Source organism: Podarcis gaigeae, assembly GCF_964106915.1.
Source record: "Podarcis gaigeae genome assembly, chromosome: 12".
Classification (NCBI taxonomy): domain Eukaryota; kingdom Metazoa; phylum Chordata; class Lepidosauria; order Squamata; family Lacertidae; genus Podarcis; species Podarcis gaigeae.
Window position 1 is genome coordinate 27,558,876 of NC_139688.1, and position 20,815 is coordinate 27,579,690.

The 20,815-nt window shown below is 41.8% G+C and overlaps 1 protein-coding gene across 4 annotated transcripts in view; it reads right to left on the minus strand.

Moving 5' to 3' along the window:
* Positions 1-2,085: 2,085 nt before the first annotated feature.
* CDK6 (cyclin dependent kinase 6) overlaps positions 2,086-20,815 on the minus strand; it is a 110,160-nt gene continuing 91,430 nt past the window's right edge. For all 4 annotated transcript variants that reach the window (XM_083705123.1, XM_083705125.1, XM_083705124.1 and 1 more), the window contains 3 exons: positions 14,465-14,600; positions 8,601-13,832; positions 2,086-8,454 (listed from right to left, as the gene is read on the minus strand). In XM_083705123.1, the coding sequence (XP_083561249.1) occupies positions 13,686-13,832; positions 14,465-14,600 (283 nt within the window). In that variant the 3' untranslated portion in view covers positions 2,086-8,454; positions 8,601-13,685. The remainder of the gene's footprint in view (positions 8,455-8,600; positions 13,833-14,464; positions 14,601-20,815) is intronic.

A 20,815-nucleotide genomic window follows, 5' to 3' on the forward strand; every position in this document is an offset into this window, starting at 1 on the left:
GGGCTTCCCCCAAAGCATTCTGTAGGTTCTTAAGGGTGCTGAGAGTTGTTGGGAGTCCCCAGTTTCCCCACAGAACTACAGTTCTCTGAGTTCCCTGTGAATTGGATCGCTGTGAGGGGAATAGGGGTCTCCTAACAACTCTCAGCACCCTTAAAAAACTACAGCTCCCAGAAATGTTTGAGAGGCATCCAAGGCTATCCATCTATCCAAGTGGTGTCAGATAGATTTAAATGTATGGTGTGTGTGTGTGTGCCTGCTCACCACCATTTTATATTGGCCGTCCAAATCAGTATGAATGTTCATTGCAATATAACCAGTGCTTTTCTTCTAGGGAAAAAAGTGTTGGTACTGTGTACCCTTGAGTACCTCCAGAAAAAAGCACTGCATTCATCCCATAAACAAATCAGAATGAATGCTCAGTAAACACTGGGTGTAGTAAACACTGTGAAAGCTTTGTGCTCTCAAATTGGGATGAATGCTGAACAAAAAGGTGGTCTGGAGGAGTCCATATAGTGTATTATGTATACCCCACTGTTACTGTTTGTAACTCTTTGATGTAACTGGATATTGGAAAACCAGAACATATAAAAGGAGTATGAGATATATCATCATGATGTTTTTCAGTGTATGTGCAATGATCCAAAGAAGATCAGAACAATGAGAAGCACAAACCATTTTAACCAGCAGTGAGTAAGCACACAGAATCCACACATTTTTGAAAAGAAAACTGTAGTCCAGGTAGGCTTGAGAGTGTCAAGGGAAATTGATTTTAAAACCAGATGTGGCTGAAGTACTAAGTATGAACAGTGAACTCATATGTTGCTAGGTCAGAAGTGGGGCATGTCAAGCACGAGGGAAGCCTTTCTAATTGGCTCTCCTCTCTTCAGGTCATGTCCCTCACAGGCCTTCCTTGAATGCTTTTGTCAGCCTGGAATGTGTCCTTAAAATGTGATAATACATATTGCTTTCCTGAATGGAAGGTGAAGGGGTGTGTGTGTGTGTGTGTGTGTGTTCAAACCTCTGGCCTTTACAGGGGTGGAACGTAGTCTACTGTACAAAGGAAAGAGTCATATCCACTGCTGTACCCATTTTTGTCTCTGGTCTCTCCTTCCACTGGCATGCGGCCTCCAGAAAGTTGCTTATGAGGGATGCAGGCCTCAGGCTGAAAAAGGCTCCCTCCTGCTGCAAGTCACGCAGCTTTCAGTTAGTTAAACATTTAACTGTGTGGGATGAAATGGTACATGGGAGTTTTACATAGAGTGCCTTGGCTAGGATAGTCTAGTTATTCGTGTCAATTGCTACAGTTCCACTGACTCATATCTAATGGCTTTCATTAGCTGCAGCAGCACAGAGACGTGAGCTGTTCCACATGAAATAAGCTTGGCACATGAAACAACTGTCAGGCTCTGCCTGCTTGCAATTGAAAAGCATTATTTCTCCACATGTTGCACCGAGAATCTCAAGTTTAACCTTTCCATCTTTCAGATTTTTCTCAGGAGGCTTGTGAATAACTCTCACAAGGAGACACATGCCGGCTCTGTGACCTCCCCATTGTATCCCATGCACTGCTGAGGCTCATAGGGTCACTCACTTCATTTGTTTACACAAGATGAGCACCAGGCTCACAATTTTTAAACTGGTGCTTACCCTTGTTCAGATCATATTCTAAAATTATCTAGGTGAGGGCCAGGGAACCTGTGGTTCTCCAGATGTTTTCAAGTGGAGGTAGGATGGCCATCTGTCATGGATGCTTCAGTTGAGATTCCTGCATTGCAAAGGAAGGACTAGATAATCCTCTGGGGTCACTTCCAACTCTACAATTCTATTTTGCTGGACTATGGCTCCCATCATCCCTAACCATCAGGCTGATGGGAGTTGGAGTCCGGCAAGTTCACCATACTTGCATCTAGATTCTGGTGCCCCCCCCCCAAGCTGCCAGGAAATTTCTCTGATTTATTTTAAGAGATACCATGTTGAAGACCACATTTATATTACATTGCTTTTAGTTTAGACAGATTGCACTAAAGTTGATAGGGAGCATCTACTAGTGAAAAATAACAATAATAATAAATCACAGGAACCAGGTGATGTTAATCTGTTTTTTTTAAACACCATAACATTGTACACCAAGGCTTTTATAAATTCACAGGTATTTCAGATTTTAAAACAGCATCCCTTACAAAAAGATGTCTCTCAGAATATGATGAGTCCCTGCTGCACTGCAGAGTTACAGGAAATTATTCAGGGCATCAAGTTCAAAGTACACTTAATATTTGTTTGAGAATGACCCAAAAACTCCCATTTTGACACTTGCTAGTTTAACACCCCCCCCAATGTACAATGATTAGTATCTTGGTAAAGAATATCACAAAAATAAAGATAAAGACATTTAACAGCAAATGTCACCATAATATGTTCCCCCAGCCATTCGCCTATACAAGGATACACATAATGAATCAATATTTTGGTAGGCATGAACTCTTGCAACTAAGCCTAAACCATGAAAACGGTACTTTTGAAATACAGACTTTCATATCCAGATGCCAATATTTACTTCTAGCTCTGTGGCTTTCATTTATGGTTCAACAATTAGGTTGCAAGCATTTTAATCAGCGGCTTGATCTACAAGCATTAGCCAGTGATAATGTTCATCTCAGTGCTGAGAAAGGGGTCATTTGCTGATTTCAGCAAATCATGCCATTAATAAAGAAACGGGAGCAGGCTAGTCAAAGCTTTTGTGGTAAGCTGGCAATCCTATCAATAAACACAGAATACTTTGTAAGTCATAGTTAAGAGAACATAACAAGAGCCTGGTGGATCAGGCCAGTGGCCCATTTAGTCCAGCATCCTTTTCCCACAGGTGCCTGTGGGAAGCCTGTAAGCAGGATCAAAACACTACGGCCCTCTCTCCTTCTGTTACAAAAACCTTTATGTACAATGATACCTAAGGCTTACTCTAATGACAAGAAATCAGTGAAACGGCTTTAGGTATCCGTCACTGACTAGTTTCTAGTGACAATGTCAAACCAAAACACAGAAAATAAATCAAGCTCTTTTCTTCTAATTTTAATTTCCAGCACGATCCTTTTCCACTCTACTGTTCTACATGTACATTTCGCTTTACCAAAACTTTCAAGTTTACATACATTAAAAAAAACCCAAAACAAACAAATGAGACCTAAAAAATACTACGTCCAATAAGCTTTCTCTCTTCAGTTGCAAAATGCAAATATTATACTATGCGGCTCACTCAGATTATGTACTTTATATCCTGTCTAACATTTAGTCCCTACAATCAGATTAGCAGCTTGCATATCTAAAACATTTTAAGGCAACCTATATTGTAAAAGCACAGACCTTCTACACTTGCAGCTACTGACACGTTCCCTAAAAAGGCTAGTAATATACTACGCTTGTTTTTAACTCTGAGAAGCCAATAGTAGTATTCATTTTAGTAAAGAAAAGCACACATCAATTAAAATAGCAATCATTTACATTGCAGATAAAATAACTTGGATATAAATGTCCATCTTTTCAACAAATGTTGACCCCAACAATTGGGTCCAAGTGCTGTTACTAACCATGTGTCCTCACTGCATCAGTCAGTTACGAACCAGGAACCTGAGACTGCAAACACTCCCTTGCAATTGTAAACACACTTATTCCCAAGTAAATCTCATTGGTTTCAATGGAAGATGTTGAAGAGCAACTATGCTTAGGGTCGAGACCTTGAAACTGTCGTCTTGAAATGACTTGCACTGCAATGATCCTGTAGAAAAGTCAGTTGGCTTCAAGAAATGTAAATGAAACTACTCGGGGATAAATGGGTTGAGGATTGAGATTTTATTCTATTTCTGTAACAGCCCAAGCCAGCTGAGCTAGAGGAATTGACTTTAGTAGGATGATTTGTAGCCCTGTCACCAATATTTGCACTGGCATATCTGTCTGCCAAAAATGGATACAGCTGCATTTTGTATCATGGTACTTGGGATGCTCAATCAAAAACATTTATTTGGGACAGTAAGTTTTAGGATCACTCCATTAGTCTAACTGAAGCATGGGAACTCTATATGCACACATAATCTTATCAGTTCGCCTTAATAGGATAGCCCAGTGCTGCTCCCATCTATTCAAGTGAACGGGGAGATCCATTTACATGGGAGCTCTGCTTACACATCCAAACACCCAGAGTTTAGAACCAGGGGACACAGTCCATGTGCAAAACCTTCCCGTTCTCTTCCATGAAGGGATCCATGCACGGACAGGAGATTCTTGTCGTGTACAGAGTGATCTCCTTGTGCTTAGATGTGAAACTCCATGACCATGACGTTCTAGACTTCCATTAGAACCATTGGATTAAGGCTATTGCACAGAAGTTAAATCCCACTGATTACGATGGAGCTGTACTTGGGACCACAGCTGAAACCAACTGAAGCATTTAGCTTAATTGCAGGCGACAAATTATACCGCTCTTGTATATTTCCATGTTCAGGCCCTAGGACTGAAGGAATATTAACTTGTGAGGAAATAAAAATACATGACTAAATAATAATAATAATAATAATAATAATAATAATAATAATAATAATAATAATAATAACTACTCAATGGCACATGTACAAATGAAAACGTGTTTTGATTCTAAGAGAATGCACCATATTCCCCACATTCTGGATTTCAAGTTATAAAACAGGTCTTTGAAGCAATGATTTTTACATATTTATATAATAATATATGAATGCTCAGGTTCACAGGGCAAATTCTGCCCCAGGCACCAACCTTCTATGTTTACACAGTGAACCCAGACACACAGCCTTTCACACAACTCTCTTTAGCAAGAGGGGGGATATTATAACAGGGTCTAAACAGCAGGCGGCTGAGGTGGAATGCAGGTGTTCCCCACCATATACACTATTCTGTCATCAATATGTGGCAAAAGCAAAGGTGGAATGGCTGAAGGGGAAGGCATTTTAGGTAGACCACTACAATATGGCATTGAGGGACACAGCATGAGATGCAGAGTCAAGGAGAACAGATTATTACCGATGGCTCTTCAGGAAGGCCACGCCAAATATGTGGAGAAAATGGGGACCTCAGTTGGTATTTGATCTTGCTAAGGTGAACACATCATTCAAAAATAAAAAGCAGTACTGGATCAGAAGAATAAAAAGTGGAAAAACTGTGACCTTCCACATGTTGCTGGACAAATGCGAGTTGGAGCCTGACAACATCTGGAGAGCAACCCATGTCCTAGTAGATCTAAGGAGCATGGGATAAATCATTATTATTAAAAAATGCAAGCCCCCCGCCATATAAATTCAGCCCTCCTGAATGGTACTATGTGATTACCAGTCAGCGGCAACAGGATTTGTAAGGAGGCCACTTTGCAGGGTGGCGAGTCAGGGCCCTGGCCTCTCTGCTGCTGACTCCACCATCAAAGTGGCCCTCCAAGGCTTAGGCAGGGCTTTAAGTGCTTTCCTTTTTAGCTAGGAGAACAATTTGTTAGGAACTTACAAAGGTGCCTTATTCTGCTTCAGACCATTAGCCCATCTAGCCCAGGATGGTCTACTCTGGCCGGCAGCTGCTCTGCAGGTTCTTAGGCAGACTCTTTCTTGTTCAACCACCTACGGTTCTTTCAAATGAAGATACCCGAGACTGAATTTGGGACCTTCTGCATGCAACGTGTTGCCTCTAATGCTGCACCAATACTCATCTTGCTGTATATCAGAACCTACCAGGGTATACTGTTAGCATCTGGGCTCTGAACAAGGTGTGGAGGGGTGGGAGCCTGTGGCCCTCCAGATATTGTTGCACTTGAACTCCAATCAGTCCCAGCCAGCATGGCCAATAGTTAGGAAAGCAACATCTGGAGGGTGACAGGTTCCTTTCCCTCGCTCCAGGGAAAACAGGATTTCCTCCTACAAATGCAAAAACCAGGTTAATGAGAGAACTGAACACCTTATGTGTTTCAGGTTTGACCTGAAATGGCTTTGGACAAGCTCATTCTAAAGTGCCTTATGAAAACGCTCGAAATGTTGAACAGCACCAGTCAAGACTATTCATTGGTACCTTCCATTAACTTATACATTGTGCTAGACACAGTGCAAGTAGGTTTAAAAACATAACCTACAGGTGAGCCTAATCATGCTTACTCCCAGGTGAGGGAGGGTTAGAACTGCAGCCTTAATCTAGGATGCCATTATGCTTTTACAGCGAGGAAAAGCGAACCCCTCTGTATGAAAGTTCCAACACACAAATTGTATTAATGTGGAAGTGTCCCTGGGTTTTGATTCCATGTTGTGAAATACTTTTAAAGTTATCATGTCACACCGTGCAAGAAAGGTAAATTGCTATGGAATCACTTTTGTTACTAGATCCAGAGCTTATATAAAAAAATAGTTTGAACAAGTCATGCCCATGGATTCAGTCTCTTTTTACCATACTCTTTTTGCATTTATTGCCTTAGAAATACAGCTGCTCTGCAGGTTCTTAGACAGACTCTTTCCTTGTTCAACCACCTACAATTCTTTCAAATGAAGATACCCGAGACTGAATTTGGGACCTTCTGCATGCAGTACAGAAATACAGTCTTTTTCCCATTAGCACCACAATTTCCCATAGCCTTAGCATCCGTTAATCATTAGCTTTCAAAACTTACTAAAATCCTGCTCTATCCTAATGAAGGTTTACGCAAGGTTTTTGCTTACTTGGCTACTTTTAAGTTTTTATAAATGATTTCCTCCAAAGTTATATGGAGTTCTTGTACGCTTGCTTGGACCTGCAATGGCTCTCCTCGCTCCTACTTTACCTCTTCTGCTAATTGTCAAGAATTAACTGAACTAATTTCCCAAAATGTGCATTGGTGCCCCTTGTGGCGACCCATTGGAAGTGACAGAAATCATGTTTGGAGACAATAGCACCCCACTGCATGCAAGAGATGCCATATGTATAGCGCTAACTGCTGGATAAATCCCCTCGAGGAAAAGCAACCCAAATACATTGGGAACAAGTGATTAAGTAATAAATGCAGCTTGTCTGCACAATACCTTGTATGTTTCTCATTATTGTACTTGGGGAAGGGCTATAGCTCAGTGGTGGAGAGTCTGCTTTGTTCCAATCTCCAGCATCTCCCAAGGATGGCTGGAACAGACCGTTGTCTGAAATGCATAAAGGCACTACTGGGTCAGTGTAGGCAATACAGAGCTGGATGCACCAATGGTCTGACTCAGAATAAGGCAGCTGTCCACGCTGGCGACCCTCCTTTCCTTGCTCCTGTGGTGAGCCATTTTTTCTCTTCCAAGGTTCCAGCATAGGTCCTTTCAGGCAGCCCATCAGTTCCTCCTGACCCTCATTGATTTCAGTTGCTTCCTGGTCAGGGCTCTCTTTGATTTGACAACAACCAAATTCTGGCTCTGCTATGTGGCTTTGTAGCTCTCCTCCTAAGGCAATTTTTGCCACTATTCTTGGGTCTCTCTGCCTGCCAGTCTTCTAGCTTCCTCATCTGCCTGCTTGTTGCTCCTACCCAATCTTGCCCAGTCTTCTTCAGGTGAACTGTTCCCCAAACTATGCTCAGCTATACCTCTGCTGTGCTACATTTCTATGGATCTTGCTTTCTACATTCTGCCTAGGCCCTCCTATGGGATTTGCCCCAGTGCACCATCACAACTCTAGCCTTGGTCATGATGGGACTTCTACTTTCATTTGCCCACATGCATGGCTACCCATAGCTCAGTACTAACAGGACATGCACAATACTGTTTTTGCCTAAACAGGTTATATAATTTCCCTGCACGACCTCCATGCACTTTTCTACATTATGTTGTTCACAATATAAATACTTAGAGGCGTGGCTTCATGCTAGTGTGAGGAACTTTTTTTTAAAGCACAGTACTTGGAGGGGTTTCAGTGGGTTGTAGTTGTGCTTAGGAGTAAAGTGCTTGACCAAATTCAGTAGCAGAAATAGCAAGTGACCACTACAGAGCAAAATCTCAAAAACGTGTGAGAATTTACCTCTCCTGAAGTCATCACAAAGCCAGCAGTTCTCATTGACTCATAAAAGAGGACCTTTGCAATTGTCTGAACACCATCGGTTCAGAGCAAATGAATAAAAATGGCAAAAAGGTACATTGCTGGGAATTCACAACTTAAGCATTCATGGACTAGAACCTGTAATCAGAGGGTAACCCAAGAATAGTCTTTCCCCTACATTTTGATAAAAATGGGTTGGACAGAAGTAGCCATTTTGCGAAGAGCCCTTTGCTGACAATGAAAGTTTGGAATGTTATATGCTAGGAAACGGCTGAACCTCACTGAACTGCTGATTCTCACTGAACCACACATTTGCAAGCATTTGTGGCAATATGCTGAACAATATTATGAACAAGGGAAGTTGGCAACATTGGGCAGAATGCAGAGGGAACGAGCAACACAAGCACAGAGTTTATATGCTAAAATCTTATTAATTTCATAGATTCTCTAGGTCAAGGGTGGCTAACCTGTAGCCTTCCACATGCTGCTCAGCTACAAGTCCCATCATCCCTGTCCACTGGCCAGGCTTGATGGGTACTTAAGTCCAATATCTGGAGGCAGACAAAGGACACGGGCTAGCCACCCATTCTCTAAGTATACCTACTGTGGACAATGTCCACTGCCTTCCAAAGCTCTGGTCTCAACATTGTATCTCTACAGATATAGAATACCTGAAATTATGTCCCAATACCAGTCAATGAAATTGAGTGGGGTGGGATGGAACTAATTAACACCCTGTCCAAAAGCAGAATATGAGAGAACATCTGACAGAAAGTACTGGTAGAGAATTTCTGATCCACATATTGTACTAGCGAATCTCATCCAAACTTCAGTTCAAACAGAACGATACTAATTAGAAAGGTTTCACGTAGCAGACACCGCAAAAGCACTGCATGCTTTTGTATTCACTTTCGTTTAACACAGCAAACACAGTTAAAATGCCTGACCTTTTAAAGCATAATGCGCATTTTATGACCGGTATGTATCTATATAGAAGTCCTGATAATGTTTGTAAGTTTGCAGGGAGACGTTATCTTTTAACTAGAAGACTATCACAGCATATCTAATTATTCCACCTTTTAAAATAGGCATTGTTTCTAGCAGCCAAGAGATTTGTCCTTTGTACAAATAAAACATTATTCTAAAACAAGTATCTCATATAAATATAGAAACGGAGCACAATACATTAGGCAACACGACAATAGATTTTGGCAAATGAAAATGCAGGTGGACAATCCAAACAAGGCTGATCTATGATACCAAACAAAGCAAAGAGCCAGTCTGTGACTTCTGCTAACCCAAGCAGCTGAACTAAATGATATGAGAGCTTCAGGGTATGTCCTTCCAATGGGGCAGAGGATGTTGGTGTACAGTACAACATAGCCTAGGGCTTTATGCCTCAGATTGCACACTGCACATGCTTAAGTAGTCAGAGCCTGTGTTGACCTATCCCACCTGCATGGCAAATGGCAAGAACCATGTAGCTGATGCAATATCCCACAAAATTTATTGAACGGTCTGGGTTCACAGGGATGTCCTATCCTGCAAAGTATTTTTCTTTTCCCACAGAAGACTCCTCCTGAACACCCGCTTTGGTGCTATAGATCCCAATCCAGAGAGCTGTTTGGTGGGCTTGGCGTGTACAGCAAGGGGGGCTGATTCCTTTCCATCTCATCACAACTGCCTGAAAAACTGATCCTAAGACACCAGGGAACCTTCCAGTGCAGCATACGGAACTGCTGCCAGAAGTGGAAAAAGCAAGGAGCCCCACTGGTCACCCCAAGCCCTTGTGCGTTCTAGAGGGGCTCTCTGGATTGGGGCCAAAGATTTTAAGTGGAGGCAGGAGAGCTTCCTATGCAGAGGTGCCCTAAGCATTTATAGTTCCATTCCTGTGCTGAATGAGCAGATATGCACAAAGTTACATATCCCAAACTTTACAGAGGTCCATAACATATTTTGTGGCACCTAGTGTTGCGGGGGGGGGGGGGGCGACAACACACTTTTAAAGGGGATAGTCAAACAAAAATATAAGCAGCTGAATGACAGGATTAATATGCCAGTAACCAGGGGTACACTGGGAAGTATGGAAAGGTTCCTTCTCTAATCAGGGACCCAGGAAACAGCTTTATACCAGGTCAGGCTATTTGTCTATTTAGCCTGTTCCCATCTATGTTGGCTGGCAGTGCTCTCCAGAGTTGCCAGAGACTGGACCAGAGACTCTCCATATGGAAAGATCGTGGTCTGTCCCTGAGCTATGGTGTCTCCCCAATCCTCTCTTGGGCAGCTTGGTTACACCTCAAACATGGCAGCAATTTGAGTAGACTAGAAAGAGACTGAGGTTGGCGACTGGTCACACAAGGTGCTTTTGCATCTATTAACTGTGAGATGGTGGGACTTGACATGACCTAAAGTCATGACATCGCTATGCCCTGTGACTAACATAAATCAACTATTAGCAGGTTAAGTTTTAGTGACATGCTGCTATGGATACTATGACAAATGGATGATTTCAGCTTCTGGAAATTAACTTTTAGATGTGTTGTTAAGTGGCAGAAAACTTACATAGCATAGCATTCTTTTTTACAGTGCACCCCCAATAGTCCTTCCCAGATGCAGGTGTACTTCGATTACGGAAAAAATTACAGGTCCTGGAAAGTGCTAATTTGGGCTGTATGCAGATAACATTTTTTTCAGAGATAAGAAAAACAGTATCATAGAGATAGTGGCACTCATGGCTACATACATTGATTGATTTTTGTAAAAGGTGTTTTGTTCATAGACCTTTGGCTTATAGGAACATAAAAAAGGGATGCTTCCTTCAAAATTCTGGAAATGTGCACCACCTAGTGGTAGCACTCAGAATAATTTCACACCTCTCCAATTGCATCAGTGGGACATATGAAAGGATAGTTTGGTCCTGGGAGCTTAATTTTTTATAGTTCTGAATGCCATCTGTATGGGGCAGGGCGTGATCAGGCCTACAGTGGGGATTTTTTTTACCCCTTTACTCTTGCAATGTGATATTGAGTAAAATCAAAACCCCACCGCACAGTTGTTGTTTGTGCCAATAGCACCTTCCCTTGTGCCCAAAAAAGCAATGGGGCACGAGGGGGCAATTTTAGTCAGGATCACACCATGGGATGTTGGTGGTAGAAAAGGGTCATCCCCTCCCCTTGCTCTGACTGGGCATCTACGTGCCCACTACTTAAAGACTAGGAAAATTAAGCATGCAAAGTGAAGCTACACACTGCACCTAAAGCAAACCTTTTGTGCCATGCGATGCTCAGGGCACACCCAAAAGAAAGCTTTCTCTACACTTCATTTGAGGCTTTAGGGCAAAGGATGAGCAGCACCACCTGGGGGGAAAGTCCACTGTGTTGGAGAACTTTTGCACACCAACATCCTTCCATTTCCCTGCTGCTGCATGGAGAATGCACCAGCAAATGTTGGAGGAATCTCCTACAAGTGAACATGCAGGGACAAAAGAGTGGCTGATACAGTTCAGGGCCAAATTACAAGTGACCTTACCAGCATAGTTCTGCCCTTGAGTATAGGTCCTCATATCCAGTGCTGGCCTCCCTATTCTGATTGGCAACCAAGCCTGGGGCTAGCGGGCTTTAACCCTATGTGCTCTCATTCTGATCTGGATCGGGCTTCCCTGCACTTGTAATTTGCATTGCAAAGAAAGGTCCCATTTAAACAGATTTGGTGGGTGGGTGGGGGGAGAGCCCCACTCCAGATTGGGAATGCAAAGGGTTAAAGCCACCTGTCCCCATGCTAGGGGTCTAATACTGGTCAGCCTGTCCCCTGGGAGAAAATTGTACCCAAGGACAGAACTACCCAATTGTCCCATAGAGTTCGGCCCCCAGTAAATTGAAACGACAAAAACAAAAGGATGGGTTAGCACAGCAATAATTATTGTGTGTGTTAACAGTACTAGCCATCAGTTATTACCAACAGCACCTATCCCTCTGGTTGTTGCTGTTGTTACAGCTGTAACATATTTGGGCAGTATTTCCCTAGAGTTACATCTGGATCACTACAGTAGAACCAGGCTAGGAGTACATCTTTCTCTCGTGGATTAAAAATATTTCATCAAAACCATACTACAAAAATAAATTTTCTTTTTAAAATTCTATTTTTTTAAAAAAACAAAAACCCTTAAAACTAAAATATATACAAAATTTAATGTAACATTTAAAGTATTTGTGATAAGGCAGCTAGGTGAATTACTGAATAAAGCTGGCTGGCATGTTTGGCAGAGAAAGCAGAGCAAAGCGATCAATCTAAACGGTGATTCAGAAGGGCTCCTCCTGCTTCACGGTGTAGAAAAATAAAATATCCTAAATTACATGAAATGTAAAGGATCTGAGGTTGATATGCAGGGACAATTCGTGCACTCCAGTGCCTGAGGTTTATTGTGGGTAAGGCGTTCAGTGTTTGTATGTTAAGCAATGCTGTAGCGAGCGTTTGCCTCCTAACAACACAATCCTATGCATGCTTCCTCGGAAGTCAGTTCCACTGTGCTCAATGTAGCTTACGCCCAGGAAAAAGCACACAGGATTGCATCCTTGCACTATAACCCTATACCTGTCAGTTCAAAAGTAAGTCCCACTGAGTTCAATGAATCTTACTTCCAGGTAAGTGACAATAGGATTGTGAAGTCAGATTTGTTCTCCAAAGACAGGCAAAACATTTCAGCACATGCTTTTCATTGTTCGCTGAAAATAATATGGAGGTAATACTAAAGGAACACTTGGTTTTTCGTATACCCATTTAAGCATGTTAACTGGGCATGATAGATGTCAGAAATGTATCACTGCTGAAGATGCACAGCAGTATCATGAAAGGATGGATAAAGAAGTTACACTTTGCAATGACTGACATAATAACATCAGCAGACTAGAGAAGTGATCCTCACATTCTTTTTTTTAAAAGAAACCCCACCTTTTCCCTTTTCCATATGTGCACAATCTTGTTAATAATACCCTTGTGCATTAAGCTAGAGACACAAGTTATTATGAGTAGCAACAAAATGCTGTAATTATCATCTCATGTTTCCTATCAGGGAAGGACATTCCTGTGTGATTACAATAGCCAGATGTGTTTGTACACATTTCTCTTAACTGCAGGCTGTATAGAGGTTCAGTATTTTCAATGTCATTCTTTTAAATATTGCTTTTAAGGAAGTAATTTTCTGAAATCATTTTTTTTAAGCAAAGCAAACAGACTATCACCGTTAACTCCAAAGAAGTACCAAATCAGACTTCAGCACCTAGACACCGAGGTTAGGTCAGTTTTTGGTAGTGAGACTGGATTTCTCTAATCCACGACGGCACCATTCAATGTAAGGAAGAAGAAAATGGCAGCAAAAACTGGTCAGCAGCTTCTCTTCACCTGGTGATCCTCAGGTCAACTAAACAAACATCAAGCCACAGAGGGAGTCATTGGAAACCTTGACTCTTGCATTTGCTTTGATGAAGGCAACTTGGTCATTTTCCGAGGAGAAGCAGGTCATCACCCCGAAGAAGCACTCAGACAACGCATAGAGCCTCTGGGGAATAACCTTCAGTCAGACAGCTATGGGTTTTTTTAACCCTCAACGGTGACCTTATCATCTACATTTTGTTCATCTGTAAGTTGGACCTCAAGCAGCCTTATGGTGTAGTCATCTCAGTGGTGTTTTGAAGGGATGACAAATCAGAGTCTGTATTCTCCTTGCATTTCTCCAGATCATGAAAATAAGGGTGAGATAAGGCATCGTAAGCTGATATTCTCTTTGTGGGGTTGAATGCCAAACATTTCTGTATGTAGGGAAAATGAGACAACAATTACAAATTAGAAGTGGAGTCTAAGACAACAGCAAGGCTCATCTTATGATACTGTCCCTTAAAAGCTTAGCAAAGAATGGCAGCAGTTCCTTTATTAAAGGAAAATAATGGGAAAACTGAGGTTTTGTGCCCTTGCTTCCAACCCAGCCGCAATCTACCATGAGGGAGAGAAACACTATAATTATTAATATCCAAAATGAGCAGAAAAGATTTTAACACACTTCATTTATGGATATTTTTAAAAAGATATAATCAGAGGTTCTGACATTTGCACCCATCATCACTACTCCTATTAATTTCATATACAGTGGTACCTCGGGTTAAAGACGTTTCAGGTTACAGACTCCGCTAACCCAGAAATAGTACCTCAGGTTAAGAACTTTGCTTCAGGATGAGAACAGAAATCGTGCTCTGGCGGCGTGGCGGCAGCTGGAGGCCCCATTAGCTAAAGTGGTACCTCAGGTTAAGAACAGTTTGAGGTTAAGAACGGACCTCCAGAACGAATTAAGTTCTTAACCCGAGGTATAAAGCATATTGCTTTTTGTTTGGGTCACGTGATACTGGCAGTAGCTAGTTTCTAAAGTTTCAGTGGAGCAGACACTTACAAGCAGCAAGTCTTTGCCTAGTTCATCAATATCCGTTACGAAAAGCTCAATGGGCTGTGGATCTCTAGCAGGAAAAGCATTCCTTGGGAGGGCAACGTCACTGGGCCAGTCCTCTTCTTTAGGAAGCCCAATTGCACTGTGCAAGGAAGGAAGAAAGGAAGAAAGAATCAGGCATTTAGCTCCAAGAAAAGCACCACTACTTACTGCTTCATTCACACCCCTGCGCTTCTTTTTCACTATCTGATGACATATCTCACCCACTTGAAAAATGCACTTTGTGCCACATCCTGGCACTATCCCTCTAAAGCACACTTCCCCCAAACTGGTGCCATCGCTGATGCAGCTGATGCTAATCATGTGAGATCTCGCACACTCAGCAAGACCTCACACGATTTCAGCTGACGCCGGCACCGCTTCTGCGCTGGAGCAGGTGGGGTGTCCGCAGGGCTGTCGCCTTGGGGGCTTCTGCTGCCTGAAGCAGCTGATTAAGTCTGCCTAGTGGCTGAGCCAGCTGTGCCCCCCAAAATCCTCCACCCTCTACTCCCAAAGTTTAAAAAGCAAAAGCCAATTATAATTCAATGGGGATCACTCCAAGGCTAGTGGGTTAGGACTGCAGCCAGAAAAACCTCATGTATCAGGATATATCAGAGTTTGCTTATTATCACTGTTCTTATTTTTCAGTGGCATTGCAGCTTATGGCCACATAAGGGGAAACATACAGGTGTCTGTACCCAAAGAGATTAGAATCCAAAACAGACAATGTTGAAAAACAACAGAGAGAGAGAAGAATGGGGGATCCCAGCCTGGGAATGTAGGCAAATGCAGTTACAAATACTGTACCTAAAAGTTTGATTGCAGTTGGGAATTAAATGGACAAGGCAGAAGGTTTAAAAAACAGGGCTGCAGGCAGAAAGCAAGGGAAGCAGGGGTCCCTGATGGACGCCTCATTGAGATATTCAGCTGTCATTTTATACCAGATTATAAGCAAAACTGGCATTTGCAATTGAGTTTAGTATTCCTTTGAGGCACAAAGCCACGTGGAAGGCCGGGAAACAAGAAGGAAATGTTTGTGTTGCGCCACAAGGCGGCAGCACTGCTCTAGTTTCCCAGGAACCGTTCTTTTAGTGAGCATGTCTAGTGAAGCTGTTACTGTATCTCAAGGTGGAGGATTCTGCAGGTGTCAGGAGTGCTGATTTTGGCTACCCAATAACCACAAGGCACAGGATAACCTTGCAGATCCCGCCTAGTGCTGAAGACCACCCATAAGCAGGTTGATTTTGTTGTGACCGTTGTGCAAACTCATAAGTCTTGCATGCATGGTTTACTAGCAAATTAAACGTACAGTCAGAAATAAAAAAAATAGCTTTCAACATCCTCTGTTGCAACTGTCTTTATCATAGCAGCTTTATTTATGTCAGTTTTTTTTTAAATCAAACCTACACTAATGCAGAATTTCCCCAGTAATATTTAAAAATTCCTCCACAATGTAATATAAAAACACCCCGGGATGGCACATAACATCAACTGAATGTCCTTATAACAGGATTAGCCGAAAGGCAAAAGAAGCACAGGAAAAAACCAGAGGATACAAAACACACTAGATGCTGGTATCTTATTAAAGCCCAGCCCGGAGGAGAGAGGCGGCCTGGGCGGCCCAGGTGAACTGCTGGGAGGTTTTGAAGGGGATATAAGTGAAAATAACTAAAAATGAAATCAATACAAAATGAAACAAAACTATAACCACAATTAATGGGAGAGGAAAGGTTGTATTCAATGCATTTTCCCCACCAGAAATGTCACAAATAGTTTGCATTGGTCCTACTCAGAGTAGATCCTTTAAAATCCATAGGCACAGCTAACAGGGTCATTAATTGCAGTAGGTATTTCATTATTTTTATTTCATTATTTTATTTATTGAATTTATATACCACCCTATACCCGCAGGTGTCAGGGCGGTTTACAGAAAAAAATATTCTCTGAATAAAACTTAATTGAATACAACCCCAATACTTTATCAGTTTATTATTTTATTTTTCAGTAGAGGTTGAGCAGGTTTACCATATAAAGGCTTAAGTATTTGCATATACATTAACTGGATGCCGAGTGATGCCATTATTTATTATGTGTTTTCTTCTTCCCTCTCCATTCTTCTCTCCTTTTGTATTGTATTTCACATTCCTATTAAGATTTGAGTTTTTGGACGGGGACTGTCCTATCTTTTTTTCATTCATTCATTCATTCATTCATTCATTCATTCATTCATACACACACACACCTACCCACACACACACAGAGTAAGTGCTTAATAATAAGAATACTTATTATTATTTGCATTTATTCATCATATCATAATGTACCGTATTTTTTTAGGTGACTGACAGTGAGTTACTTCAGCTTCCCACAACTGCTATTTTTCAATATTACACTCCCAGGACTGACATACATGATGGCAGCTACATGCATGTATCCCCGAAGTGTGGGGCAATGCAAGATATGCAGTCAACATATAGATAGCATGCTGTTTCTTACAGATACACAAAACACATGACCTAACCGCAATTCATGTGAATATATATGAATCAACACCTTGAGAACTAGTTACAAATAAATAAAAAATACAGTAGTAAATAGTGATGACCAGTGATGTGGGCAGGACACCTTTCCAGCGCTTATTTCTCCACAGAAAAATTCCAGGTTTCATAAGTTCATTAGTCACAATGAATGGCTGTCAAATGCAAATACAGTATAAAGTGAGGTTGGCCATTTCTAATTATTTTGCTATGCTTACTAAATGCAAGTAACGTCAACATACTAAACCAGAATACACTCTAGGGGACCTGATAATTTTTTCTGATGCAAACTGAACATTTTCCCATGCAAATTTCCCTATACAAATTATCCTAATGTGAATTCTAATTTCCCACTCAAATTTTCCCAGAAAACCAACATCACTGATGATGTCAACACCTATTGCAATGGAAATTGCTTCCACTCGAATGTGCTCAGGACCGCAGTCCTGGTATTTTTACAACACTTTTCCTAGGTGCTCAACGCATTTGGTTGTTCAGCTGCCCTTCTGCCCATGTATGAGAAAAATAAACAAAAGGTATAGGAAAGCAGCAGATGGATGGAGGGACGGTCCTTCATCACAGCAGGAAGTTGGTTCAGATAGCCTTTTGGTCCAGCCCAGTCCTAGGATTCTATAATCCCAAATGAACTTTACAATTACCCTGGGAATTACAGCAACCACTCGCACTTGCTACCTCTTGAACTACTTGGTGCACTTCCCTTGGTTCTATAAGCAACATCACAAAAAGAGCAATGAGAGGCGAGGCAGAAATGGCTCTCGCTTAAAGCGTTGCAGGAAACTGTAGGGCAAGGAGTTGAAACAGCACAGAAAGCATTACACAACAGTTTGTCTCAAGGAGGTGGATATATACAACCAAATTGGAAGCTCTGTTTCCTCTCACATATCCCATTGCAAAGAGAAAGGAGCTGCTTCTTACCTTATGCTTAGCTTTACCTCTTTTTATGCATTGCACCTGTGTAAGCATAGCATTTCCATGGATAACATACTCCAGGGATGGGCAGGCTTTAGACTTGCAGAATCTACTTTTTTCCCCTAGAATCCCAACCAGACTCGAGTGCTAAAAGCACTTAGAATTAAATTATTCAGAGTCCATAAATTTGTTTTGAGCACCAGAACTGAACCAAGGGCACAGTCCTTCTGTACAGAATTCTATTCCTGCCCCCTCTCTTTAGAAAGCGGGGAGGACTAATTTTGTTGTCGCCATTACTATTTACTTATTTAAAAGGTTTCTGCTCTGCCCTTGATTAAAATGATCCCAGAGTGAGGTACAATATAAAAGGAATGCATAATCAAACCTGGGTTATATAAATCAATATAACATTAAAACATCAACATCAATATTTGTTAAACAGCTCCGATTCAGGAACCCTTGTCAACATACTTCAAAGCACCCAGAGATCTCCCACTTAGAGCCTGATCTATCTTCTGCCCATTCCTGTTCCTACTGCAGTCCGCAGAAAACAAATTGTGATGTATGTGCCCACTCAGAGATGCAAGCAGCATCTTTGTGCAATCAATTAGATTTTTGGGGCTGCCAGTTGTGGAAACAGGAAAGTGCTACTAAGCTTATTCTGAAGCAAGAGAAATGCTAGAAATAGTAAAGTACAGCTGGAACAGAGACTTGGCCATTTCCCTGCCGCTGCAAGAAGACTTGCAATAATGAATGTCTTGTGGCTGCTCAAGTTGGCATAGCATTTTCTCTTTCAGATTCATGGGGAAATTCTTTTCCACACAGGTAATTGCACCCACTAGAAACAAATAGAAAAAGCTGTTTTCTGGCTGCTCAGCCATGTCCTGGCTCATTTCCCCCACCAGAAATGTCATAAATAATTTGTATTCTTTATTTTTTTAAAAAAAACGATTGCAGCCATGCTTCTTATGCCATGAAAAAACGCACAGTGCACATATCAAAGCATTCTTTATCTAGTAAAGCCATATATAAATGAACTGAAGGGATCATTCCCAGCGCCAAAAAGACCAAACCACTGAGGGCTGACTTTTTCTAGACTGCGCAGGAAAAGCTATTCAGGGGCATGACAAATTAGCCATGCTGATGAGTCATATACAGTGGGGCAGAGCACACAGGAAATGGAAGCCAACTTGGTAAAGACAAAAAACAGCTATTGAAATCGTGTTGTCCAAAATAAAAATCTCCAGAAACAGATACGATACAGTTTTAAAATTGGACAGTGATAAGTTTGGCAAAAGCACTGTTTGACTCTTTTCTAAAAAGCTCTTTGGAAAAGTGGCTTTTCAGAACTGAATAAATTGGTCTGGAGAAAATAAGATTTCCTTCCCTTGCCATGATCTTCCAAAGGTGTAGGGAACCTTTGGCTCGCAAGATGTTTCTGAATTACAACTCCCGTCACCCCTGGCTATTGGCCATGCCTGCCTAGGGCTGATGGGAGTTGTAGTTCAGCTGCCCAACCATATGCCCATGGGAAGCCAAAAAGCCAACAACAAAAGGCCATAAATGTCCCAGCACTCTTTCATTTGTATACTCCAGCAACAAGCATCCAGAAGCATGCTGCCTATGGTACTGGAGGTAAAATCTAGCCATCAAGACCAGTAGCCATTGGTAGCCTTAAAAGGTAGAGGTACCCCTGTCCATAAGGTCCAGTCACGGATGACTCTGGGGTTGTGCACTTATCTCGTTCTATAGGCTGAGGGATCCGGCATTTGTCTGCAGACAGCTTCCAGGTCACGTGGCCAGTATGACTAAGCCACTTCTGGTGAACCAGAGCAGCGCATGGATATGCCGTTTACCTTCCTGCCGGAGCGGTACCTATTTATCTACTTGCACTTGATGTGCTTTCGAACTGCTAGGTGGGCAGGAGCTGGGACTGAGCAACGGGAGCTCACCCTGTTGCGAGGATTTGAACTGCCGACCTTCTGATCCACAAGTCCTAGGCTCTGTGGTTTAGACCACAGCACCACCCGCATCCATTAGTAGCCCTATCCCCCTGCAAATCTGAAGCCATTCAAGCCAGTTACTGTCACTATATCTTGCAGCAGCTGCTTTCCATAGTTTAGCCATGTACTAGATGAAAAGAATGTCCGTTTATCTGTCTTGAATGTTCTAACATTCAGTTTTGTTGAATGGACCCCGGGTTCTACTCTTATGAGTTCTCTATCCAATTCCTCAATACCATGCATTATTTTATGCTAAATAAATAATCAATAAATTCAGATATCTCCTATTATATCCCCCTTTACTTACCTTTCTCTAAACTAAAGTGCCCCAACATACTGTAGCCTTCTTAATATACTGGAATATTGCTGACAGAATATACAGAATAGCACTTAAATAAAAATGTTACTAAACTGTCAACAGTAAGAAATAAAAAATGTAAAACTGAGGTTGGGAAGAATATGAGCACAGTAAAGAGCAGGAGCTTTTTCTCCCTTTCACCCTCTTTCTTCAATCCATTCAGTGGGCATCTACCCATCTGATGCATGCTGTAGAAGTCTGCTGCATGTGTGGATCTGGAGCATATATGTTTTAACTTTTAAAATATCCTGTGTTTATGTTATGTATGGGCCACTCTTTTTTATTTTTAAAGATTTCCGGTGATATATCGCCACCCTGGGCTCTTTTGGGAGGAAAGGTGGGATATAAATTTTATAACAAACAAACAATCCCCAACAACCCAGGCTTCCTTGCTTGATGGTTAAAAACAACCATCGGTCATGTTGCCTGGGCTGGTGCACATTCTAGTAAGAAAGACTACATAAAAATGAGCATAAGAAACAGAAAGGAG